The 26,852-nt window shown below is 43.9% G+C and overlaps 1 protein-coding gene across 7 annotated transcripts in view; it reads left to right on the forward strand.

Annotated features, from left to right (window-relative positions):
* Positions 1–26,852, forward strand: part of ccdc85ca (coiled-coil domain containing 85C, a) — a 226,826-nt gene that overhangs the window by 116,911 nt on the left and 83,063 nt on the right. For all 7 annotated transcript variants that reach the window (XM_068038695.1, XM_068038697.1, XM_068038698.1 and 4 more), the window contains exon 2: positions 18,513–18,589. In XM_068038695.1, the coding sequence (XP_067894796.1) occupies positions 18,513–18,589 (77 nt within the window). The remainder of the gene's footprint in view (positions 1–18,512; positions 18,590–26,852) is intronic.

Raw genomic sequence — 26,852 nt, forward strand, 5'->3', positions numbered from 1 at the left:
AAAAAAAAAAATTCAGATTTTTATTAATTGGCTTCAAATTTCACCATCTGCTGCGGTGGGATTCAAAGCCATGTCTCCAGATCATTAGCCTAGGCCTCTGGATTACTAGTCCAGTGACATTACCACTACACCACTGCCTCCCCTGTTGCGTTGCCTGTGTTTTTTAAAAATGCTGTACCTGCACTTGATCTGCTCTGTAATAAATGTCAGATACGGAATGGGTAGATGTCATGACTCCCTCGTTTCAACTTTGACTCGCAGCTTGGCTTTGCGGCCCTGAGCGAGATTTTTTTTCATGTGTTGTAAATTGGCTTGAGGTGGAACAGTTTAGAGGTCTAACATTCCTTCAGTGGAGGGGGCAGGGAAAGGAAGGAGCTAACAGCCTATTGTTAAAGGGGCAAAATAAAGCTTGACCAATGCAATCTTGTCTGCTATGAGGTAATTGTTTTGGCAATGAACAGTGTTGTATAGAGGAAAGCAGATGAAGAAGAGGGGAGGGGCATTTTGATTTTTCCTTTTCATTCTTTCTCAGTACGGCTGGTCACCTTTGCTTCAGTTCTGCTGCAAATTGAATTATGTGGTGAAACCTCTCTGATTCTGGACCGAGAAGTAAATTGCTCTATGTCAAACTTGCCCAAATACCTATCTGCCCCTTCATATAATATTTGCATGCTACTTGTGATTTAATTTTCCTCCCCTTTTACACACCCCCATACCATTTATTCATTTGGTGATACCAAAATCTAGATCTATTTATAGAATTCCCTAAAAGCATCCATGATGTTAGCTGTAGCTCAATTGATAGCTCGGTTCTTCTGCGTGCGAAGGTTGTGGGTTCAAGTTCCACTCTGGAGATTTGGGTGCAGAATCTTGACTGGCATACTGAGGGAGTGCTGCACTGTCTGAGGTGCCATCTTTCAGCTGAGATTTTAAGCGGAAGCCCTGTCTGCCCTCGCAGGTGAATGTGAAAGTCCTTATGACGCTATATTTAAAAAGAGCTGGGGAGTTCTCCCTGGTCTCCTGGCTAATATTTACCCTCAACCAACATCACTAAAACAGATTATCTGATCATTACTACATTGCTGAGTGCAAATTGGCTGCCTTGTTTTCTACATTACAACAGTGTGACCGCACTCAAAGTGCTTCATTGGCTGTAAAGTACTTTGGGACATCCTGAGGTCCCAAAAGGCACCAAATAACACAAGTGCATTTTTCTTTTTACCCTCATTTACTGGCCCTGCATTCTATACCCTATCAATCTGATAGTGAAATGCAGACATCACCAGTATGATGTTCCTCAGAAACTCCAAGAAACAGAGATTGCCAGATTTCTAAATTCAAATGACAGGAGATTTGAGGATAGTGTGGGAAAAAGGCATTGAGGTGGAAGATCAGCGAAATGGCGGGGCAGGCTCAATGAATTGAATGGCCTACTCCTGCTCCTATGTTCCTATGAAGCAATCAATACAGTTTTTTTTTGTAAATAGCTTGTTATTTTGGTGTAGGGTAACTAATTTTTTGTGCTCTTTTGTTCCTCTGAATTAGATATGTTGGCAGAAGTGCCTGCAGCAGACATTTGAAACCACGGTAGAGTTATTGAAATGATGCTTGTTACAGTTAGTGCGCACTGCGCTTTCTTGATTCATTGCGGTTGGAAGGTGTTGATTTCATTTTTCAATCAAACCTTCTTCCATCTGTCAATCAAATGAATTATAAGCAAAGAAACTCAGTGACATCATCTGTTAGTACCCTGGCCTTCAATACAATTGGAAGGAAACAATACACATGAAGGACTGGATTTTATGCAGGAGGCGGGGCTTCCGGTGCCAGGCCAAAAAGTCAGGGGAAACCCTGCCGATCCATTTTTTTCAGACCCTTGCAGCAATCCTCTGGTTTTTTGGGGTCAAAGTTTAAGAAAGCAGGATCCCCGTCCCTTTAAAGACTTCAATAGAGACGAGGAACCCACCATCAAAAGCTGCCGCCCAATCACAGGGCAGTATCGGCAGTGCCACTGGGAGCAGTGGCCGCTGCTGGTACTGCAGAGGCCTCAGATCCAGGCCCAGCGGTGGAACCCCGGAGAAGGGGTCGGTGGAGTCACTGAGGCCAGACTGGAAGGCTCCGGCGAGGGTGGGTGGGTCGAGGGTGGGGGGGGGGGGATTTGCATTTGGTACAAGGGGAGGGGTGGTCCTAGGAAGTACATTTGTTCCCAGTGGGGGTTCCTCCGTGGACCACAAATTGCCCAAGAAGGAGGGAACACCCCCCCGCTACTTCCGCAAGCTCATAGGGAGGGCACCTCATTTTCCAAGGCATCCTTCCCATGTGGCAGAGACCCCCCCACCCAGTGCTGGTAAGATCCCAGCGGTGGTGGAAGAGGCCCTTACTTGGCCTCTGGGCGAGAAGGTTGTTGTCAGCCTATCCCACCCCCGGGAGAATCGGAACTGGGATTCCTGGCGTCAGGTTCCTTGGCAGGCGGTTCTGCTCTGGAGCTGATGTAGAAGATCAGCCATGATCTTATTGAATGGCGGAGCAGGCTTGAAGGGCCATATGGCCTACTCCTGCTCCTATTTCTTATGCTCTTAATAGTATAGAACAAGTCTGTAGAGGTTAAACTAAGGCTTCATAATCCACTCGCCTAAGTCGATGGACAATCTTGTTAAAATTTTTCAGATGGGGTGGTTTCAAGGCCACCCTTGGAGTCTCTGCCTTGGTGGTTTAAAGATGTACTGGAATTTTGGTCTTGGCTGGACTGAATGGTTCAGCTTCCTCACTGGCTGGCTTTCTCTGTCTCCAAGAAATCTCTTTTTAAGTAAAACCTTTTTTAAAAAAAAAAGCTTTATCGGGCTACGTTTTGGTCGGGTGATGCTCTCCCCTGGTGTTTCCATTCTATGTCTTTGAACATGGGGCTATTGTTACACAACAGGGTTGAAATGTGGCTTTTCTTGATAATGTGGTGTTATTTCCCACCTATTACCTTGGCTTTGCATCTGGAGTCACTCTGCGAAGGTCTTTGTCAGCCTAATTCTTGAAGATAGGAGACATTTTGCATTGAATGGTCTGTTTAACATTTTAATGTACCTTTCCCAGCACTGGTCCAGACATGATGCTGGGTTTAGTCTCCAACAGTCGTGATGTATATTTGCAGTACAGGAGATGTCACCTGACTTCTTAATCCATCTTGTCTGCAGCAAAATGTGTCTATTTTTTAGAGTTTAATTCACCAGTTCATTTTTACAGTTTATAATTGCTGCAGTTAGCCAGCATTGATTTGTGAAAGGCAGATCATGCTTGACTAATCTGATTGAATTTTTTGATGAAGTAACAGAGAAGGTTGATGAGGAATGCGGTGGATGTTGTTTATGTGGATTTTAAGAAAACATTTGGTAAGGTACCACATAAAAGGCTGGTTAACAAAATTGAGGCTCATGGAATAGGAGGGTCAGTGCTCAAATGGATAAAATATTGGCTTAAGGACAGAAAACAGTGAGTCGTAGTAAATGGTTGCTTTTCAGACTGGAGGATGATAGTGGTGTTCCCCAAGGGTCAGTGCTGGGACCACTGCTTTTTTTATATATATGACTTGGATCTTGGAATACAGAGTAGAATTTCAAAATTTGCTGATGTCACCAAACTTGAAGGTGCGGCAAACAGTGAGGATGATATGAACCGCCTGCAACAGGCCATAGATAGGCTAGCAGAGTGGGCAGACAGGTGGCAGATGGAATTTAATACTGACAAGTGGGAGGTGATACATTTTGGCAAAGGAATAGCAAGCAGCAATTATACTTAATGGCACAGTTCTAAAGTGTGTGCAGGAACAGAGGGACCTGGGGCTGCATAGGCATCAATCTTTGAAGGTGGCAGGACATATTGAGAGAGTGGATGTGGGGACCAAATGTAATATTTCCAAATTTACTGTTGAAACAAAACAGGTGGGAATGTAAGTTGTGAGGAGCATGCAAGGAGGCTTCAAGGGGATTTGGAAAGGCTAAGTGAATGGTCAAGAACATGGCAGATGTGAATAAGTGTGAAGTGATCCACTTTGGTAGAAAAAATAGAAAGGCAGAGTATTTCTTAAGTGGTGAGAATTGGGAAGTGTTGATGTCCAAAGGGGCCTGGGTGTCCTTGTTCATGAGTCACTAAAAGTTAGTATGCAGGTGCAGGAAGCAATTAGGAAGGCAGATGGTATGTTGGCCTTCATTGCAAGGGGATTTGAGTACAGGAGTAAAGATGTCTTTCTGCAATTGTACAGAGCCTTGGTGAGACCGCACCTGGAGTATTGTGTACAGTTTTGGTCTCCTTAGCTAAGGAAGGATATACTTTCCATAGAGGGATTGAAATGGAGGTTCACCAGACTAATCCCTGGGATGGCGGGATTGTTTAATGAGGAAAGATTGCAGAAACTGGGCCTGTATTCTCTAGAGTTTTGAAGAATGAAAGGTGATGTCATTGAAACTTACAAAATTCTTACAGGCATGACAGGGTAGATGTGGATAGAATGTTTCCTCTGGCTGGTGAGTCTAGAACCAGGGGACACAGTCTCAGAATAAGGGGAAAGCCATTTAAGATTGAGATGAGGAGGAATATTTTTACTCAGAGGGTGGCGAATCTGTGGAATTCTCTACCCCAGAGGGCTGTGGAAGCTCAATCATTGAGCATGTTCAAGACAGAAATCGATAGAATGACATCAGGGATATGGGGATAGTAGGGATAAATGGCATGGAGGTAGATGATCAGCCATGATCTGTTTGAATAGCAGGGCAGGCTCAACAGGCCGAATGGCCTGCTTCTGCTCCTATTTCCTATGTTTCCATGAGTGATGAGTAAAGCATCTGGCATCTTGGGTTTCATAAATTGAGTGCAAAAGCAGGGAAGTTATGCTGAACCTTTATAAAGCTCTGGTTAGGCCCCAACTGGATTATTGCATGTAGTTCTGGTCACCACATTTCAGGAAGGTTGTGAGGGTCCTTGAGAGGGTGCAGAGGAGATTTACCAGAATGGTTCCAGGGATGGAGGATTTTAGTTACAAGGTTAGTTTGGAAAAGCTGGGTTTGTTCTCCTTAGAACAAAGGAGATTGAGGGGAGATTTAATAGAAGTGCACAAGATTGTGACAGGCTTAGATAAGTTAGACAAGGAAAAACTGTTCCCATTAACATATGGTACAAGGACTAGGGGACACAGATTGAAAGTTTTGTGCAAGAGATGCAGAGGGAATATGAGGAAGCACATTTTGACGCAGTGAGTGGTAATGACCTGGAATGTGCTGTCCACAAGGGTGGTGGAAGCGGAGACAATCAATGACTTCAAGAGGAAGTTGGATGGCCACCTGAGAGAAATAGATTTGCAGGGCTACTGGACCGAGCCGGGGAGTGGGACTGACTGCATAGCTCCATGGAGAGCCGGCATAGACTAGATGGGCCAAATGGCCTCTTTCGGTGCCATAAATGACTCTATGACTCTAATTCACTTTAGTTTATCACTCTTCCATTCGTGAGCATGACAGTAACAACATACAACTGCATAGGAGAGGATACAGAGAAGAATAACAAACCTATTGGCAGGTATAAAGAGGATTGGCCTCGAGGAAAGATTAGAGAAAAGCAAGCTCTAATGTCTAGAAGGAAGGAAATTCAGTGGACTCTTTGAGGTATGTGTAAAGTATTCAGTAGTCATGATGAATAATCTGCCAGACAGACTAGCAGAAGCCAACATATTAGTAGAGTGAAAAAGAAAAGCAGGAAATATACAGCAGGTCAATCAGAATTTGTAAAGAGAAAAGATAGGGCATGACATTTTGGGTGTGCACCCACTATCAGCTAAAATATTAGCCTTATTTTCTGCTCTGTGGTTGTGATAGTATGTTTTGTCTTCCTTTTTTGCTTCGGTAACAAATTTGAACTGATCTGACAATCTTAAAGCCTGAAAATAAACTTATTGGCGTGCAGCATCAGACAACACAAAGTAATGACTCCACTGTGTACAGCAGCAGAGAGAGGTCACTCTGTGTAAGATCCAAATGTCTTCTGGTTCACTTTACAGGCAAACTTTCTTTTATATATGAGACAATTTACACGCACATGATTTTGAAGATTGACCTGACATGCAATGTGGCTGTTTGCACCCAGTGGTGTTTTTTGTCGTCTGATTATTACCTTAATTATAATCCCTTTCAGAGCAGGTTTGGGTGTGTGTGGGGAGCATGTGAGAGATATGAGTGGAAAGCTGTGTGTGGGTGAAATTTAAAGAGATCCATAAAGTTAAAAGCGCAATTCAGAAATAGAAACAGGAAATGCTCAGCAGGTCTGGCTGCATCTGTGTAGAGAGAAACAGAGTTGACATTTCAGGTCTGTGCCCTTTCATCAGAACTGAGAAAAGTTAGAAATTTCATAGGTTTTGAGCAAGTGAAAAGGGGTGAGGGTGGGAAGAAGAACAGAAGGGAAGGTCTGTGATAGGGTGGAGGGCAGGGAAGATTAAATGACAATATGGTGCAAAGCCAAAGCCAATTGTAATAGGACAAGTAAAGAAACAAAAGATGACTGAATTTTACCCTCGGTGGTGGGGAGGGGAGGGGGAGGTGGGGTTGTAAAGCAAGTGGGAGGCAGGGGGTGCCGTTCTGGTTGCCTACCAGCCCCCACTGCCATTTTGCCATTTGAGACCGTTGAGTGGCCAATTACTGGCCAGTTAAGGGCCTCCTCCCTCCGCCGCTGGTATTTTACCAGTGGCGGCCGGGAAGTTCAACAACTACCTGGCGGCCTCCTTGCGGGCCTGGGGATGGGATGTGGTGGGGGCGGGGCTAGGGGGAGGGAGGAGTGAGCCCCACCCTATACTCAAAAAAGGGCCCTCCCATCCTCCTGAATGACCCCCATTGCCTGGGGCCCAAACGATTGTCCGCGGTGAGTCTCAAAACCCCACTCACCTTTATGGAGGCTGACGTTCACGGCCCTCTTCTGGCTGGGTGCAGTCCCAGTAGTGGCCACTACTCCCATTAGTGCTGCTGGGACTGAAGAGCTCGAAGGTGGGACTTTCTGCCTCAGAGGGGCAGAAGCCCCGCCTGAGGCGAATTAAGTTCTTGGCCTGCATAAAATTGTTGTGCGGCTTCCATGCCCAGCGGAGGTGGGCGCTCCCTCGGCTTTTAAGCTGGTGGGTGGGGCTTCTGCTGCCACATGAAATTCCGATCAATGTGTCTAGAGAGGTGTGAATGGCAGGATAGCTGCAGTCCAAACACAAAGTAAAGGAGATAAGAGAGAAACAAGAGGTAAAAAAAAACAAACCAACAAAGAAACACAAAACAAAATGGAGGCAGAGATTGTGATCTAAAATTGTTGAACTCAATGTTGAAAGCTGTAAAGTACCCAGTTGAAAGATGAGGTGCTGTTCTTCGCTTGCATTGAGCTTCACTAGAACATCGTAGCAGGCCAAGGACGGAAAGGTCAGAGTGGGAGCAAGGTGGAGAATTAAAATGACAGGCGACTGGAAGCACGGAGTCACGCAGTCTTTGTTTGGTCTCCCAATGTAGAGGTGACCACATCGTGAGCAGGGAATACAAATAAATTGAAGGAAGTACAAGTAAATCGCTGTTTGACTTGGAAGGAGTGTTTGGGGCCTTGGACGGTAAGAAGCGAGGAGATAAAAGGGCCGAAAAGATCAGATGAAGGAATTCCAACTGGGAAACCAGTTGCTATCAGCAACAGATACTAGTGGCATTAATAGAATGGATGCAACATAGCAATTGGCCCAAAGATTCTTTGAGAGAAAGAAAATGAAGCAAGGTAGATGAAATAATCTCAGTTTAACACTGTGGCTTGATTAAGTGGATTTCTGCGTATTTACCATTTGCAACGCTGGGCACCCAGTTCACATGAGAGTTTTGTGACCATCCTGCACGTATGAACACCAGGAGTTGGCGCACAGGATGTCCACACCCCTGCTTTTATACTCAAATGAATTTCCCACCTGTCTCAGGCAGGTTCCTCCTGTAGTTTTCTTCACTGGTGTAAGTGAGGCAGAAGTGATGTTTCGGTGTAAAATTTGTTAGATGTGAATTTCCGCAGATTAAAAAAAATCCTCCTGTGCCACTCTTGCAAAATAGATCAGCCAAAAAGCCTCAGGAGATTCTGTGCAGATGTTTGAACCTGCAGGTTTTTGTTTTAATAGCAGAGGTGGAGTTCACTGAGAATAGGTTAGTGGCAAGTTCATGGATTTGAAACCAATGAGAAATCAGAGCCCTTTCCTGCGTCAGCACCTGTCTTCCTTTACAAAGTGCTCTGTTGGTGCAGCAGTAGTTGTTTGGCAGCAGGTTTTATTATTCAATCACTGCACAGCGACTGTCTAGTTAGTCCTGATGACTTTAGAATGATTTTGCGCACTGTCCCATCTGGTGCATAATGAAGATTTTTTTTTTTAAATCAACAAACAGCCTTTCTGCTTCTCCCCATGTGACAATTGGACTCTCCCAAATCCTCTCTTTATTTATAGAATCTGCAATAAAATAGACATCACCCATATATAAACCTCTCCAACAACTCTGTATACTTTGGTTTGAATGGACCATCCATGCAGAAGTGTATTTGAAATGCACACTAGTCTTTGAAGTGGCAGCTCTTTCAGAGAGACTATGTGTGAAACTATTAAGAGGGGTCATGCATATTTGACGCTGTGAGGTAAATGGGCAAGCTGTTTGGCTGCACATTTTGTGTAATGCTGAGTGAATCCTGTGACCCGTTGCTAGCCGAAGGAGTTCAAGTTGTGCGTATAGTTTGTCGTTCTAGTCACAGCTTCATTGCCGGCCAAGGCCTGATCAGGGAGTGAGTGTCTGAACAAGCGGCTTCACAGTGTGACCCAAGGCTTAGATGACCAGGTGCAGACATGATTACAGGGTCACGAGGAATAGAAAGAGGCTTAAGGACTGGTGGCTTCTTAGTAATTCACTTTAACTCACTGTGGAGTGGTTTCCTTTCACAGTCCAGGCCTCATTTGACCAAGGTGCCTCTAGTAAGTCTAAAAAGAAAGTGGAGGAGTGAATTGAAAATCATCTTTGGAATTCAAACCTGCTTAGTTGATGAGCTGGTGGTCAAATCATTAGACTTGATTATGAAACCCTTTCAATAGTGTGATTGCTCTTTGCAAAGGGAAATAATTGCATTTATATAACGGCTTTCATGACCTCAGGATATCCCAAAGCCAAGTAATTCTGAAATATAAAATAAATACAGAAAGTGCTGGAAATTCTCAGCAGGTCAGGCAGAATCTGTGGAGAGAGAAGTCAACATTTCAGGTCTGTGACCTTTCATCAGAACACTGAAGTGTGTTCACCTGTCTGTATGTCTTTCTTTGAGCAACTATTTTAAATTGTAGTTGAACTGAAATGGATGAAAGCTTTCTCTACATTCCCTGGCTCTAAAACACAGCATGTATTGCTGGTGAATGAGGAGATGGGCAGGAGACCTGACACCAGCTTCAGCCTGTCACAAGGAGCTGCACGAGAGCTGCTTGTTTTTCTATTCTCCCCCTCCACTGCGTCCTCCGGCAGACTCAGTGTTCAGTCAGGAGAAGGAATTCTGCACACTGCTGATCAGGTGGTTGGGAGCAGAGCTGGATTTTGTATTTGACCTGATCTACAAGCTGTTTAGATTAATGCATGTCTCTTTCAAGTGTTGAATTTCAATTCACTCATATAATCAGAAATCATGTACAATGCTGAAATACAGAAAGTGTTAGCTAATTTTTTGATTTGCTGTCATTCAACTGGCTTGTATAATTGATTAGTGCAGACTTATGACTGCTATGGCCTCATCAGTGATTTTATTAATGAGGTCAGATCAACATTACTATCCTTTACAAGGTGTGTTGTACAAACATTCAACATTGGTGGGCAGAAAAAAGCAGCTGGTCCAATAAGCCTGCCCCACACTCACATTGGCTGGTCGCCATGACTAAACACTCCCTCACCCCACCCCCATTCCCAAAGTCATGCAAACTCCCAAGAGGCAAAAAAAAAAGAGAAAATAAATGAAAATTCCTGGAAAATTCCTCTCTGACCCCTTGAGGCACAAGGATATCAAGTATTATCGATAAAGGCATTTATTTTTATTAGATAAGACTTTTAAACATTATGGAACCAAGGTGGGTAGATGGAGTTAAGATCAGCCATGGTCTAATTGAATGGCGGAACAGGATCAAGGGGCTGAATGGCCTACTCCTGTTCATCTGTTCCTTACCTTTGATATGACTGATCTCTGCCCCAGTCAAGAGCTGCCTCTTGAAGATACAATTCTCAGACACCATGTCCTCACCCTTTGGAATGCCCTGCAACAAGATCTCCAATTTGTCATCTCCTTCACTGCCTTCAAAAGCTTCCATTGAATATAAGCTTCCCTCAGTTGGTAGCACATGGGATTGGGGGTCGTGTATTGTGATGGATAGAAATTTGATTGGCGGACAGGAAACAAAGAGTAGGGATAAATGGGTCTTTTTTTGAATGGCAGGCAGTGACCAGTGGGGTACCGCAGGGATCAGTGCTAGGACCCCAGCTATTCACAATATATATTAATGATTTAGATGAGGGAACTAAATGTAATATCACTAAATGTAATATCTCCAAATTTGCAGATGACACAAAACTGGGTGGGAGGATGAGTTGTGAGGAGGATGCAGAGAGGCTTCAGGGTGATTTGGACAAGTTGAGTGAGTGGGCAAATGCATGGCAGATGCAGTATAATGTGGATAAATGTGAGGTTATCCACTTTGGTAGCAAAATCAGGAAGGCAGATTATTATCTGAACGACTATAAACTGAGAAAGGGGAATATGCAGCGAGACCTGGGTGTTCTCGTGCACCAGTCGCTGAAGGTAAGCAAGCAGGTGCAACAGGCGGTAAAAAAGGCAAATGGTATGTTGGCCTTCATAGCGAGAGAATTCGAGTACAGGAGCAGGGGATGTCTTTCTGCAATTATACAGGGCCTTGGTGAGGCCACACCTGGAATATTGTGTGCAGTTTTGGTCTCCTTATCTGAGGAAGGATGTTCTTGCTATAGAGGGAATGCAGCGAAGGTTTACCAGACTGATTCCTGGGATGGTGGAATGACATATGAGGAGAGATTGAGTCGGTTAGGATTATATTCGCTGGAGTTCAGAAGAGTGAGGGGGGATCTCATAGAAACCTATAAAATTCTAACGGGACTTGACAGGGTAGATGCAGGAAGGATGTTCCCGATGGTGGGGGAGTCCAGAACCAGGGGTCATAGTCTAAGGATATGGGGTAAACCTTTCAGGACTGAGATGAGAAATTTCTTCACCCAGAGAGTGGTGAGCCTGTGGAATTCACTACCACGGAAAGCAGTTTAGGCCAAAACATTGTATGTTTTCCAGAAGGAGTTAGATATAGCTCTTGGGTCTAAAGGGATCAAAGGGTATGGCGTGAAAGCAGGAACAGGCTACTGAGTTGGATGATCAGCCATGATCATAATGAATGGCAGAGCAGGCTCGAAGGGCCAAATGGCCTACTCTTGCTCCTATTTTCTATGTTTCTATGTAAGCACTCTTGGTTCAGCCTGACCCCCAAAAACACCCTAGGTTGGAGTAGAAACATTTTAAGGCAATGGAGCACGAAGTCCTGAGTACAAAGGAAAAGGCATTTTAAACCCCTTCACCCAAAGCTGTACAGCAAATACTGAGTCGGTGTTTTATGTTACATCCACACATACGCCCATACCCCTCTTTAAGCAATATTTAAATACCATAATAAAACAAGCCTGTCTAGCCTCTTATAGATGTAACTTCTTGACATTCAGGTACACAATACAGTCAATAAGTACCTGGGGCCAGCTTGCTCCCATGGCCAACTGAGGAAATCCACCTATCACAGACGAAAAAAAGAACCAATCAAAATATAAACCTGCTGCTGGTACCAAGCTGTTCCAACCAATCATAGCCCACTAACAAAAACCTTATTGTTTTCGAGTGGGTGGTGGGGTGCAGTTTGTTTTTTTCTATCTCATTGGTTGTGGCTGACATTTTTTCCTCATCAGACACCACCAATAATTGGTCTTTCATTTCACTTGTGGGTGTGGAACCTTGCTCTGCACAAAGTGGCTATTTTATTTGTCCACATAACAGTGGAGAATGCACCGTGGAAATAATTCATTGGTTGTGAAGCATTTTGGGATGCTCTGAGGACATGATAAGGTGCCGTTTAAATATGGGTTTTTACCTTTCCCGTTTTGTAAGGTCCTTCTTTTCAACCGTGCACTGTTCCCTTTCACCCTGTTTGTGTTGTGTCCATTTCACTCTCCGCTGCCCTGTAAAAGCTCACAGAGATGTCTACTATGTACATAATGCGCTACAGTAATACAAGTTGTTATTCAATTAATTTAATGGCTGCATATGATGGCACCAGGCCAGAATTGAGATGATCAGGTAATCTCCTGGTCACTCATGCCTGGAGACCACGCTGCAGTGAGTGACTGGGATTTGTTTTATGCACAACTTGTATTCTGTAACTATCCTCCACTCACTGCATTTGGCGGAAGCAGTAATCCTGCTGTACTCGGGAGACTCTGCAGTATTTTTGGTTATGAGTTCAGGATTTTTAGGACCCGGTGTGGAGGGGGGCAGGTGTGAAAATTTGTGGCGCTGACAGGCGTTCTGGTTTGCCAGCACCATCCTGCCCCAGGGCCATTTTCCCGGAGGTGGGATCGGGGACAGGTCAGGTGCCTAGAGATGGGCTCCCGGCAGCAGTCCAGGGGGACCAGCGTTCCAGGCAGGCTTTGAGACCCTCCCCACCTACCTGGAGCGCTGGTTACAGCTGCAGCAGCAGGCTGCCTTCAGGAGGGGTTTCCCCTCCACAATGGTGGCCTGGCTCCTGAAGATGCTTTTAAATTTAAAAGTTTAAAATATTGGAGAGTGCGTGCCTCAAAAATGGAGGAGCCCTCTCTCTCACTTACTTGAACTGCAAGCTGTTGCTGCTTCAGTGCTGGAGGGTCTCCTGTTGGCCACTAAATGGCCATTTTGGGGGAAAATAACTGCCGGGTGATCCTCACACAGTGCGGGGTTATGATAGGCATTTGACCCTGGCGCCGGGGTCCTGACCCATTGTGAAAAATCCTGCCCCAGAGCTCTCAAGTCCCACCCTGCTTCCAATACTTTGGAAGAAGTGCTTGCACTGTGTCATTTTTCTTAAAGGAATAGGCCATTCAAATCTAACCAAACTGGGTACAATTTGTTTTCTGAATCAGTTTAATTGGCTTCAATGTGATCGATTTTTAAAAACAAATATTGATTTGTTAAAATTATGACCTCAGCAGTGACTGGCAACAATATTTGGGGTTATTGTGAGTTCTTCCCTCCTGTTCCCAGTTGAAGAAAGCAGGACAAACCTCACTACAAGTTAGCATTGTCCAGGGAGTAGTTCCACCCTTTACATCACTTCCTAACTGAGAGTAAACTCGAAGCTGACAGTCCAAGCATCTCCTGTTACATTTTTAATAAGTTGTTATGAAACATTGTGAAATTTAGAAAGCAGGTGTGACTCATTAGAAGGAGCTGTCGGGTTGATAAGATCCATCTATACTTTTCAAAGCATTAACGGCGACACAAGGAATGATGGGAATGTTGGCAGTGTTTCGACAAGCCGGTAAAGCTGGTTTCCAATACCAAACCCTTTCAAGTCTTTACTGTTTCAAGGTAAATTGAGTTTCTAGTCATGATGAAAGAATATTTTCCAAGAGCAGACTGCTGAAAACAGAAATGTTTATCTCCCTGAGAGAATTATGCTCCTCTCCATCCCCAACACACGCCCCCCACACGCACCCCCACCCCCACCCCCACCCCCAACTCACCACTGAAACCCTACCAAAAGTCCAATAGGGAGATAAGGAGAGGAGTGGTTAGAATGTGGAACTTGCTACCACAGGAAATGATTGAGGCAAACAGCTTAGACGGTGCATGAGAGAAAAAGGGAATAGAAAGGTTTGTGAAAGGCTGAGATGAACTAGATGCAATGGGAGGCGAATCCTGTGGAGTCTAATCACCAGCACAGACCAGCTGGGATGAATGGCCTGTTTCTATGCTGTACAGTCTATGTGACTAGGTTAAATATTGTGATTCACAGTGAAAATGAAATGAGGTCTGGTAGAAGTAGCATGTTTGGCCCAACAGGCCTATGCTGCATACAAGTTCCCTCCTACTTCAGCTAACCCTATGTGCAAATCCTTCTAATATTTGTCAACATTTGAGAACTGGTGCAACAGGGCATATTTGAGATTTAGGTTCATAATCAGCTTGGCATTGCAACATGGTGAGTTAGGGAGGTCCTTCATTCAGGATTGTAGTTTTCTTTATTCCTTATCACAAGCCCACTGATGAGGAAGGCCATTTGGCCCACCATAGCTGATCTATCCCAAAAGACAATATTGTTCCCTTCCCTACCTCATCACAGCATCCAGTTGTTTCTTGAAATTATTCCACAGTTTTGCCTCTATTATGCAGGCCCAGAAATCAATTTCATAGATTGACCACAGAACTTTGTGGAAACAAACTTCCTGATGTCCGTTTTCAATTTTCCTTTTTATTAGTTGAACCTAAGTGACCTTGTCCTTCTGTCACAGTTTACTTTGTCGTCGGGAGTTTGGATCTACATTCATGTACATTTATCATCTTACATATATTCAAAACCACAAAGTAAGACCCCTCCTTTCAAATCTGATCTAGTCATTCCTCATGCCTTAGTCCTTTAACACACTGAGTCACTTTCGGGATGCGAACTGTCCCCAAGGGGCATCTTCGACTCCCTTCGCCCCATCATCAGTGGCAGCACTAAGCTCTGGAATTCCCTCCCTAACCCTTTCCATCTTTCGGTCCTCCTTTTAAGATACTCCTTTTAAAATACTCCTTAAACCTATTTTATAGTGCTGTATTGATGTCAGAAATATGTGCCCCTGACTCAAATAACACACTGTTGATTTAAAAAGGTGTCAATGTTATGCAAGGAATAGTAAAGTTATGTAACCGGAGATGGGCATGTTATGAAGGTGTGGTTTTATATCTGTTTCTTCAAAAACCCAACTCTGTGCACAAATAGGAACTCTCCTCCTGCACTCACCCTACCCTGCTCATCTAAGGTGAAAATGTATCACCACTAAAGACACAGTACACCAGAGGTTTCCAAACTTTTCTGTAAATATTAGTGCATTCTGAAGTTTTCCCTGTAAATGTTGAAGCATTCTCGGTGACCACCCGCCCCCCCCCCCCCCCTCCACCCCAAGTAAAGATTGGTGCATTTGAGAGGATTTTCCTGTAAATTTTGGTGCATTCTAGAGGACGCCCCCCCACTGCCTCCCCCTCATCCCGCCATAGATGTTGGTGCATTCTGGAGGCTCCCCCTGTAAATATTGGTGCATTGTAGAAGCTCCCCCCCCCCCCCCCCCCCCGTAGATGTTGGTGCAGTCTAGAGATGCCCCCTATGTAAATATTGGTGCATTCTAGAGGCTTCCCCCTATACCCACCCTCCCATAGATGTTGGTACATTGTAGTGGCTTCCCTCATGTAGGTATTGGTGTATTCCAGGGTTGGCAGACTCCTAGGGGGCTACCCTAAATTTTGGCACAATCTTTTCTTTTGTGACGGGGTAATGGGGCTGCAAATGTTGAGATGCCCTGATCTAACTTCTGAAAGGCTATGTCAACTGCTGATAGGAATACTGTGCTCTCATTTCAGAAAGCAGACTTTCATCAACAAAAATAATGTTCTGGAGAGTCAACAGATACTAAAATTTGATCAGCTTGTGCAGTGCTATCATTGCAAATAGAATCTCCATATAGGAACATATTGTGATAGTATCCAGCACAGTTCGAAAACCAGCAGCTGCTGTGAGATTTATACGGGTCTACTATCTATTATCACGATCAGAGTATTTTTTAACATAAATTTGGTTTATATTTAAAAAGTAGCGATTGCACTTCATTTGTTGTTTCTTACACATTCAGTGAGAGATGATATTAGTGTTAGAGTCAGAGCCAGATTTGGAACTTTTTTTAAGCAATATTTTGCTTCTGGGTCAGAAGGTTTTCCGTTCAGCTCCCACTTGATGAGATAATCTCGGTTGAAATTTCAGTGCAGTGCTGAGGGAGTGCAGTGATTGTCGGAGGTGCTGCCTTTCGGATGAGATGTTAATCCGTGGCCCCACCTGTCCTCTCGGTTGGATGTAAAGGATTCCACGGCACTATTGAAAGAAGAACATGAGAATTCTCCTGACCAACACTGATGCCTCAGTTGGCACCACTAAAATTATCTGGTCATTATCACATTGCTGTTTGTGGGAGCTTGCTGTGTGCAAATCAGTCATTACACTTTCTACATTACAACAGTGACTGCACTTCAAAAGTACGTCATTGGCTTAAAGTATTTTGGACATGCTGAGATTGTGGAAGATGCTATATAACTCTATCTTCCTTATTTGTCCTATTCTGCAAATAGTCTACAATTGATGACTCAAAGTCATTTTTGTACTAAATAAAGAATTACCCAATAATTTGAATTAAGCAATGTAAACAACACAGCAAATCAGGAATTTAGTGCTGAGGAATTTGAATTATCAGAGATAATTTGAATTATGGGACTGGATTAAGAAAAGCAGAATGCAATTCAGCCCTTTACTGTGATGGAGGAATAGTGGTTGATTTTGAAAGGGAATCTGCAAGAACCCAATCTGTCGGTGCCAATTTTTGTTGTTTACATTTTACACTGTTCATAACCACTCAAGCTATGCATCATTTCCAAATTCCAATGTCTTTAAGCTTCTGACAACTTTCTCTGCTTCAGAACATCCCTTATTCTTTCATGTTTTAATAAAATGCTGTGTTGTCTTTCCTGCTTAGTTATTGTTGGGATAGATGTTTGCTGTGAAGGGATGTGACTTTTGGAATACAGTCGTGTTCTGCTAAGCTAGGTTTATTTTACTGACTGTTCATATTATCAGTCTTGCATCGTGCAGTCAGTTTGGGTCAGGATGACCTGAGCAGATAACAATCTTTCAACGTGGATAGAGCAGACTGCTCCTCATTTACTTCATGCACTGGGAGGCATTAGGTTACTTGCCCAACCCTTGCACTGAAAGCTCACATTATATCACATGGTTGGAAATTGGCATCAAGATGTTTATGCCAACCCTCATGCAGATCTCTGACCCAGACCCTCTATTTATACCATCAAAATGCCAGACTGAGAAAATCCTACTCAGGCCATGGTCAAGCAATGCCGCCTTTTAAAATTCTCATCATTGTTTTCAAAGCCCTCCATGGCCTGGCCCCTCCTTATCTCTGTAAACTTCTCCAGCCCCTCCGAGATATCTGCCCTCCTCTAATTCTGGCTTCTTGAACATCCCCGATTTTAATCTCTCCAACATTAATGGCCGCGCCTTCAGCTGCCTCGGCCCTAAGTTCTGGAATTCTCTCCCTAAACCTCTCTGCCTCTCTATCTCTCTTACCTCTTTTAAGAAGGTCCTTAACATCTACCTCTTTGACCAAGCTTTTGGCCATCTGTCTTAATGTTGCCTCCTGTGGCATGATGCCAAATTTTGCTTTATTATGCTCCTTGGGCCATTTTATTACATTAAAGGCACTATAGAAATACAAGTTGTTGCATAAATGGGACCTTATAGTCCATATCTGACATCATTAATTTGCATCTATACCTCAGTGGGTCTTTAAAATGTGTCTCATACAAGGTTTACAAAAAATGTTGGGTATATATTTGTCGTGGCCTGTAATGTAAAGCGAGCGGTATGACATTGCTCGCTTGTTATACTCACTGCCCGATATTCAGTCCCATTAATGTCAATTGAACTGAATGTTGGGCTGGCTGTATAACGGACAGCCAATGCCATTCCACTGCTTCCCAAGACCTCATTGTGTGCTTTAATGGATTTTAGGGAATGAAAATATTTCAGATTTTGAAAAAGATTCAACAGTTGTTGAGAAACTCGGTTCTTTTTCTCCCAGTTTCTGCTTCATTGCAAATACTTGATTGTAAATCCAGCACCATATTCCTAAATTTAAAGGATTTCAGGAAGGATTAGTCAATCCAGGGCGGCGCAGTGGTTAGCACCGCAGCCTCACAGCTCCAGGGACCCGGGTTCGATTCCGGGTACTGCCTGTGTGGAGTTTGCAAGTTCTCCCTGTGTCTGTGTGGGTTTTCTCCGGGTGCTCCGGTTTCCTCCCACAAGCCAAAAGACTTGCAGGTAAATTGGTAAATTGGCCATTATAAATTGTCACTAGTATAGGTAGGTGGTAGGGAAATATAGGGACAGGTGGGGATGTTTGGTAGGAATATGGGATTAGTGTAGGATTAGTATAAATGGGTGGTTGATGTTCGGCACAGACTCGGTGGGCCGAAGGGCCTGTTTCAGTGCTGTATCTCTAATCAATGTCTACAAAGAGACAAAACTTGTCCAGTCTTAGTGACAATAGCCAGATCTCTGTCTCTCACCTATTCCTAACTACAATATTGTATTTCTTTTACAGATTCCGCTTCCGCCTACATCAGGCAGCTAGAAAGCAAAGTCAAGTTACTGGAAGAAGATAACAAGATGTTATCACAGGTATGTCCTCCCAGACTCTTGCTTACATTAAAGTCCAAATTGAACTTTGGGATCGTGTACAGAATTCTCCAGCATCAGTCACTGCTCATAATGATTAGTGTAAGGTCTTCCCCCAGAGATGAAGCAGGGCAGAGATGCTGCATCATGATACTCAGCATTGTTGCTTCCTGGAATTTGCCCAAGTTCAGACTGTTAGCTTGAAGTACTTTTGCATATGAATGAGTTCAAGTTGGCTAATATCCAAACAGTTCTCGATGCACTTGGAAACATGACAACAGGTCAATGTCATATCCATTGGTACTTGTCAGAAGTATGGGTGTAATATGACCTAAGAAAACATAACTGCCATTTCTGACTCTTTCTAGGTCTGGTGTAATTATTCTGAGCAGATACGTATCTGCATCACTTGGGGAAATTATTTTATCAGCATTGTGAATCTCGGTGATGGGACCTGTTCACACATATGTGCTGCAATAATGAAACACCACTGAAAATTGGTTATAATCTTTCAAGACCCAATGATCTTCCTTATCCAGGAACAGAAACAAATACGGTTCATCTGTCAGAGCCAACTAGAACAGTTCCAGACAAGATCCCTTTCAGAGGCTGGTCTGAGCCCAGCAGTTTTACAGTAATAGTTAAATTTAGTTACCAGAAATAAATATTTGTGAATGTCCTTTCCCTGCAGGTATCCTACATAGTCACGAATGTTCTCAAACTCAGACTCAAAAATGTCTTGCTGCTTGGCTGCCAAGCAATCAGCTGCTTGTTATAGACACTGACCGCTTTGCATTTACTTTGATTTCAGTGACAGTGAAAACTTAGTAGTTTCTATAATCCACAATGCCAGCTTTAGATCAATGCACCAACTTGAAAATCTACCCCTTAGTCTCCACCCAGAAATGTTGCCAGCATTGCAGTTTTTATTAATTACTCAGCGTGCAAGCTCTGGATGAAAGGCAGTGTCGTGTGGCTGTGAGATGCATGCTTGAGAATCCTGAGTTTAAAGCACAGCATTGAGGAATGCCACGCACGGGGCTGTTTATAAAAACTCCCCAGTGACGGTGGCGGAGTTAGGCTGAGCTGCACAACACTCAAAGTAAATTGGTAAATTCTTTACTTACTTAGAACCTTGGTCTTTCTTGTCTCACCAGATACTAACTGTGCAATGTTTCACTGCCAGAAAAGGACAACCCTTCATCCTGTAGTGTTTAAAGACTCCTTAACATTAATGATTTAGTTTATGTATGTATCATTACAATTTTATGAGCAGGACTGTATTGAATGAACTATGGATATTGTACCTTTGTTTAGAGGGGGTGGAGTTTAACATCACCTTCAACTTATTTATTATTTTTATTTATTTAGAGACACAGCACTGAAACAGGCCCTTTGGCCCACCGAGTCTGTGCCGACCAAGAACCACCCATTTATACTAACCCTACAGTAATCCCATATTCCCTACCACCTACCTACACTAGGGGCAATTTACAATGGCCAATTTACCTATCAACCTGCAAGTCTTTGGCATGTGGGAGGAAACCTGAGCACCCGGCGAAAACCCACGCGGTCACAGGGAGAACTTGCAAACTCCGCACAGGCAGTACCCAGAATTGAACCCGGGTCCCTGGAGCTGTGAGGCTGCAGTGCTAACCACTGCGTCACTGTGCCACCCCTTCTAGTGATGCTTTGTGGCAACAGTGGATGTTCCTTCTTATAAAAATCAGGCATTTTCCACCTTATTCCTGCTAAAAAAGATAAAACTTAATTTTGGAAGGGTAACAAAAACTGAGGAGGTGTATTTTCATAAAGAGTGTGCACCACCTTCAAAATGGGGTTGACCTGGTCCATGACCTCACAGTTCAACTTATGGTCAAGTCTTGCGGACTAAACCAAACAACAGAAAGTCATCCTGATTCTAAACTCGGAAAGCAGGATTCTTTTTTCTGGATATATTTGATTCAGAATAAAGGATTATTAATGCCCATGTTCCTGAATTTTTCTTCATGAAGCTGATCACCTTGTAAGCTGAAGCAGGTGTAGGCTAATCAGCCTTGTTCTTAGAGAGATGAGCGTGCCTAAGTGTGAGATGTTAAGGATGGTGTCTCAGACAGAATTACCTAGTTTATCTCTTAATGAAGGCAGTGAGCCAAGCTGGTATATACCTCAGTGTGCACTGATACCCCTCAGCAACCTCACCCAGAAGGCTATTCTTCTGTGTGAGCCTTCACAGTAACTGCTGCCCAGAGGGAGTATCACAACCAAATGTACAATGACCTCATCCAATGCCATATGCCAATGTACATGGGGAAAGAGAGAATTCCCTTAACAGAGTGTAACTAAGATGTAAAGGCATTTATAAAGAATGCACAGGTAATAATCCGCAGCAACAACATTGTCCCATTTTTTCCCCCTCCCACTTCCCGCCCTGCCCTGCAGCCCAGGAACCACAGTGCGCAGCCTCAGACTACCTTGCCATTTAACAACAACTTAGATTTATACAGCACTTTTAACATAATAAAACATCCCAAGATGATCACGGGAACAATGTAAAACAAAATGTGACACCGAGCCATGTAAGGAGATTTAGGCTAGATGACCAAAAGCTTGGTCAAAGGTTTTAAGGAGTGTCTTAAAGGAGGAAAGCGAGGTAGAGATGTGGAGAGGTTTAGGGAGGGAATTCTAGAGCTTCGGGCCTTAGCAGCTGAAGACATGGCCACCAATGGTGGAATGATTAGAATTGGCGATGCTTAAAAGGCCAGATATCTTGGAGGGTTGTGGGACTGGAGGAGATGACAGAGATAGGGAGGGGTGAGGCCATGGAGGGATTCGAAAGCAAGGTGAGAATTTTAAAGTCAAGACATTGCTTGATGAGGAGCCAATGTAGGTCAGTGAGCACAAATTCAGCAGTGACACTTAGATGTAAAGCTGCTCACATCCGTTCTGAATACCTTTCAATGCATTTCTGCCTCAATTGGTCAAGTCAACTTACTATATATATGGGCTTTGCCCTTTTTGTGCAGTTTGGGGCAGCGAGCACATTACGCAACTCAGAACAGGTAGGCAGTGGCTTCCCAGTCTCATTTGGGATCTTAAGCAGTTTGAGTGGTTATGTTGCTACCAGCCATCTGCACATCACCATTTGGACCTCCTTGATCCTGTCCATAGGAACTGAGATGAAACATTACGGACAGCTATAGCTCATCGAACGTATAGCTTTTTATCCAACTGTTGTCAGTCAACTCGATTAAATTTCCATCTGCTGCTTCCACTCCCTTCCTAATTTCTGCTGCAATCTCTCAGCTTCCACTGTATGCTTATTATCTCTTTTTTGTTTCTCTCTGCCTCTCCAAGTATGTTTATCTCTGTCTGTCAGTCTCCCTCTTGAAATTGAATGCAACGAATCTGGTAATTTATGGGATAGCAGCACAAAAATAGCCATGATAGCTTCTGGCATTGAAAGATCTACATGTCCCACACTAATTGGCTGATTTTGAATGCTTACTGAAGTGGCTAACCGGTTGTCAGCCATTACTGCAAATTTTTATAAGAAAAATATTGGACAGATCCATCGACAACATCCCAGGCGTGGTGCCAGGGATAAGACTAAGGCAATCACAGCCCACTCAAATTCAGATTGTCCAAATTCAAAGCCTGAACACTGAGCAAAGACCATACAATAAATATAACTGATTGAATGTGTCAACTGGTGAAAACTGAACTGTACACAGAAGCAGTATGGATAATTTAGGAATGATGCATACTCATCCTCACTGAACCCGTTAGCTCTGAAACCAGAATTGAAGATGCTTTTATCATTACCCCACGCCCTCTCTTGCCTTTTTATGTAACAACCTCCTGACAGCAGTATATGTGTGCTGCTATATATTTATATTTGTCATTATGTACAAGTCTCTTTAGGCCTGCTTTGCTCCAATGCGAAATCAGGAGAGTCGATTGATGGAGGAGCACAGACGGGTTTATATTGCTGCTCTGTATCCAACAGCAGATTCATAGATATAAAAACAAAATACTGCAGATGCACAGTCTCTCACTCTTCACTACTGGTAATGCCTTTTCTTTACAACCTGTAAGGAGGCATTGGGTTGCTCCAGTCACCAACACAAATAAACAAGCAAGCCTAAATCAAAGAAAAAGGAAACTTATCGCATTAAATAATGTTATTTGCATTACTCAATAACAACAAAATGTCCCAAGGCACTTCATGGGGGCATTATCAATGGAAATTTGACACTGAGCCACATAAGGAGATACTAGGACAGGTGATGGATCTTAAAGGAGAAGAGAGGGGTAGAGAGGCGGAGAGATTTTGGGATTACCACCAATCCCTGGGGTGCCCAACAGTGACCGAAGGCCTCAAGCCGCAAGCTCCTTCTCCAGGGCCACCTGAATGCAGACAAGGCCGCAGATGAGAGGCAGTCAGAGTGACTGTCTCACGGGCCACATCCAACCTGGACCTGTGGATGGCCACCTTAGCCAGACCTAGGCGCAGACCCACGAGGAGGTCCTCCGACTTGCCCGGCCCCTCTAAACCAAATGTGCCCTGAACAGGGCACACATTATTGTAGCCTGACAATCTCATCGGTTTCACTGCCCACACCACATCCTCCAACCCCTCCTTCACCCTCCTGCTCCCTCAGGGTGGTATGAGTTTACTGTATTGAACCATGTGACGAGCACCCTGCTCAGTCAAACATTAACCACTACCATCACAAGAACAATCCAAAGTGTGAATTTGGATAAATACTGCAGGCTGCTGCTGACCACTGCTTTGTGCTTTCCATATATGTGAATAATAAGTCCTGTAGGCAGTGAAATTACGAGTCCTGCCCCTAGGATAATGATTTGTATAGGAACAGTGCACCCGAGGCATAAGCGTTCAATCATTAATCAGCCACAAAAAGCTGCCTGTATATTTTACATAACAAACCAGCTGTATAAATTTATTTAAATAACAGGACACTGCTGCTGCTCCTGCACTGCTATTTCTGGCTGCCCAGTTACAGCCTGACCTCAATTCCCTGTTAGCTGGTTCTTTAGTGAATTGATGAAAGAGATGTGCTGCTACATCTAGTCCTATACCTCAGCTTTGAGCGTTGTGAAGACCAGCTGAATTGAAGGGTGTATAATCTTTGTAATCACTGTCCCCCTTTGTGCTTATCAACATGCAGGGAACTTAGAACTGCGATATAGGCTGTTTTGTTTTGGATTGACGGTGTTTTGTAGGATCCAACTCTGGGATCCTACAAGCAGATGCCGAATAAAGCTCCTCTTCCCTATCCACTCCAGATTTATGCCTCAGGAAAGTAGGCACTTAGTGTACATTTTCCCAGTATGACATTTTCCATTGCTCATCAGTTCTTCAGCCTTATGCTATAAAGCTCAAAATAATCTCCGCAGACTTTTTGCAAGTTTGGAAGGACAGCAATCTATTCCTGCAGAGAGAGAAAAAGAGAGTTAACGTTTCAGGTCCATGACCTTTCACCGGAACAATGCTGATGAAAGGTCATCGACCCGAAATATTAACTGTGTCTCTCTCTCTCTCCACAGATTCTGCCTGACCTGCTGAGTGTTTCCAGCATTTTCCGTTTATTTTTCAGATTTCCAGCCTCTTTGGTACTTTTCTTTTGACTAATTTATACTGACTACTTTACCATCTGGCATCTCTAAGTGAGATTAGCAGTTTAGTGGTGAATTGGAAGGATAGCTTAGCTCATGCCTGATAGGAAGTGGTTGCGACTACATGGAATCTGTTTCATGTCGGACCCTTGCGTGTATATTAGGTTGCTTTAAATCTGAAACTAATCCCTTTTGTGCAAGGCCAGTTGCTAACTTGCTATTCCTGTGAAACTATATCCAAATAAATGAAAATAATCATTAAGAAGAGCGGTCAGCAATGGGAAGGTAATTGTAACCGAGTAAAAATGGAATGCTTCTCCTATAATCCTTAGAAATAATATCACTCTTTCACACTTCCTGGAGCAATAAATGTTTACATTTTCTTTCTGTGGCTCTGAAAGAATGTAGCTCCAGGCTTTCCAAATCTTGCTCCTCATGGGGGCCTTTGCAGCCTCCAGTTATACTGGCTACACACTTGTGCTTTTGTGTTGAAATACAGGTGACTAAAAGTGCCTAAAGAAACTGTGAGGAAAATGATGACATGCGCACTACAGAGGGGGGGGGGGGGGGGAAACCATTTTATGAGTTTGCGTTCTGATGGGGACCCATGCCCTCTGACCTATACCTTCCATGTATGCTGGAAAATGTGGGCTCTGGCTGCCTGCGATTTTCCAATATGCACTGTGGGAGGGCGAGGCTTCACCATGGCAACACTTACTCCAAAACTGACCCCTTCAGTATACTGAAATCCTGGGCCCCATTCTTGAGGAATGAGTTTTATTATTTTATTCCTGATGTCACACAGAGGAAATCTCCCTCCTCTGCCTTACAATACATGCAAGAAAATAAACCTCTCCTTACTTAAAAGGATCCTTTAGGATAGATTTGCTACTTGTGATTGATGGGTTCTGTTTTTTTGGCAAGTTATTTCCGATTTACTATTGCCCCAAGTTACCTGTCGTGCTCTGACGCCTTTCAATCAGGCCATTATACCAACACTTGGCCAAAATATATTGCTGCCATTAAAGTAAACAGGTGTATCTATTTGGACAGAATAAGTTTTGGATTTAGCCTGAAGCAGTAACTCATCAATTTCCCCCACACTCATCGGTCAAAACCTCATTAATACTGTGGAGCCCCTCCATTGTGTGAAAGTGTCAGGCCGAGGAAGAAAGTCTCCATTAGTTGCTGTCATCAATCTTTTAAAGGCCTCCTGGTTAGGTGTCAGTGGCCGTGCTGTCACTAGTTCACTAGCCGTGGGGAGCCAAGCTAACCCCACAGCCAGTATGACCTTGATAAGGCACAAAACTCTTGGTTTTACCAATAGTGACAGATTGCTCTTCTATCTCATCGCTGGCATTATGAAGGGGCAAAATATTATCTGTACCACAGAGAGGTGGAAAACATGCTTACTTTTGTGAAGGAAAAAAGCCCCGATTTAACTTCACATATTTAATCGTGAATCTGATTATTAAAATTTTGGTTTTATTTTAATTTAATGGTGTGCTGTTTTGTTGTGTTATAGTCAGCATGAAAGTAATGATTTTCTTGAATTAAACACTGGGATTTTATGGTGGTGCACACTCTCTCATTCCTGTTTATTTAGAATTGGTTGCACACCAATTTATCCTCATTTGTTTTCAAGTTATAGCTTGTACTTTGCATTAGTCATCACCACCCACTGCTATTGGGTTTTGAGCTAAGTGTAGTGGTGGGCTTTCTGAAATTTGCAGACAACGTCCACTTAAACTGTGAACGATACCCAGCCGTATAATGGCGGATTTTCCCCTTCCAGGTTTGAGTTGTGCATAGGGGGAGGATTTTTGTTGTATAAAACTATGGTCACAGATCTAGTTGCCAGTGATTGGGTTAATATTATAGAATCATACGCCGGAATTTAATGCCCTCCCGATTGGGCACCCTGTGCCCCATGGAGTAGCATGGGCTGCCTCCGCTAAAACAACCCTCACCCACTGCCCCCGCCCTTCTCTCTGACCCACCCCTCCCAATTACCGGGGCCTAGCCATTTGGCCCCAGCGAGCCCCAACCTGTTCTGCGGCCGGCGTCTATCTGATTAGTCAACAGCTGATGGAAGTAGGACCTCCTGCCTCAGAGGGGCATAAGCCCCAATGAAGCTAATTAAGGGCCTGGGCCATGCAAAGCAGCAGCATGGCTTCCAGGCCTGGCGGAAGCGGGCTCTCACCCAACTTTTCTGCCAGTGGGCGGGGCCATCACCTCAACGTTAAATTCTGGCCATAGAATGACATAGCACAGAGAAAGACTTTTTTTTATTCGTTCATCGGATGTGAGCATTGCTGGCAAGGCCAGCATTTATTGCCCTATTCCTAATTCACAAAGTGATGGTGAGCTGCCACCTTGAACCGCTGCAGTCCACGTACTGTAGGTACACCAACAGTGCTGTTGGGGAGGGAGTTGCAGGATTTTAACCCAGCAACAGTGAAGGAGCGGCAATTTAGTTCCAAGTCAGGACGGTGTGTGATTTGGAGTGGAACATGCAAGTGATGATGTTCCCAAGCATCTGCTGCCCTTGTTCTTCTAAGTGGTGGTGGTCATGGGTTTAGGAGGTGCCGTTGAAGGAGGCTTGCTGAGTTGCTGAAGTATA

This window comes from Heterodontus francisci, chromosome 9 (assembly GCF_036365525.1).
Source record: "Heterodontus francisci isolate sHetFra1 chromosome 9, sHetFra1.hap1, whole genome shotgun sequence".
NCBI lineage: Eukaryota > Metazoa > Chordata > Chondrichthyes > Heterodontiformes > Heterodontidae > Heterodontus > Heterodontus francisci.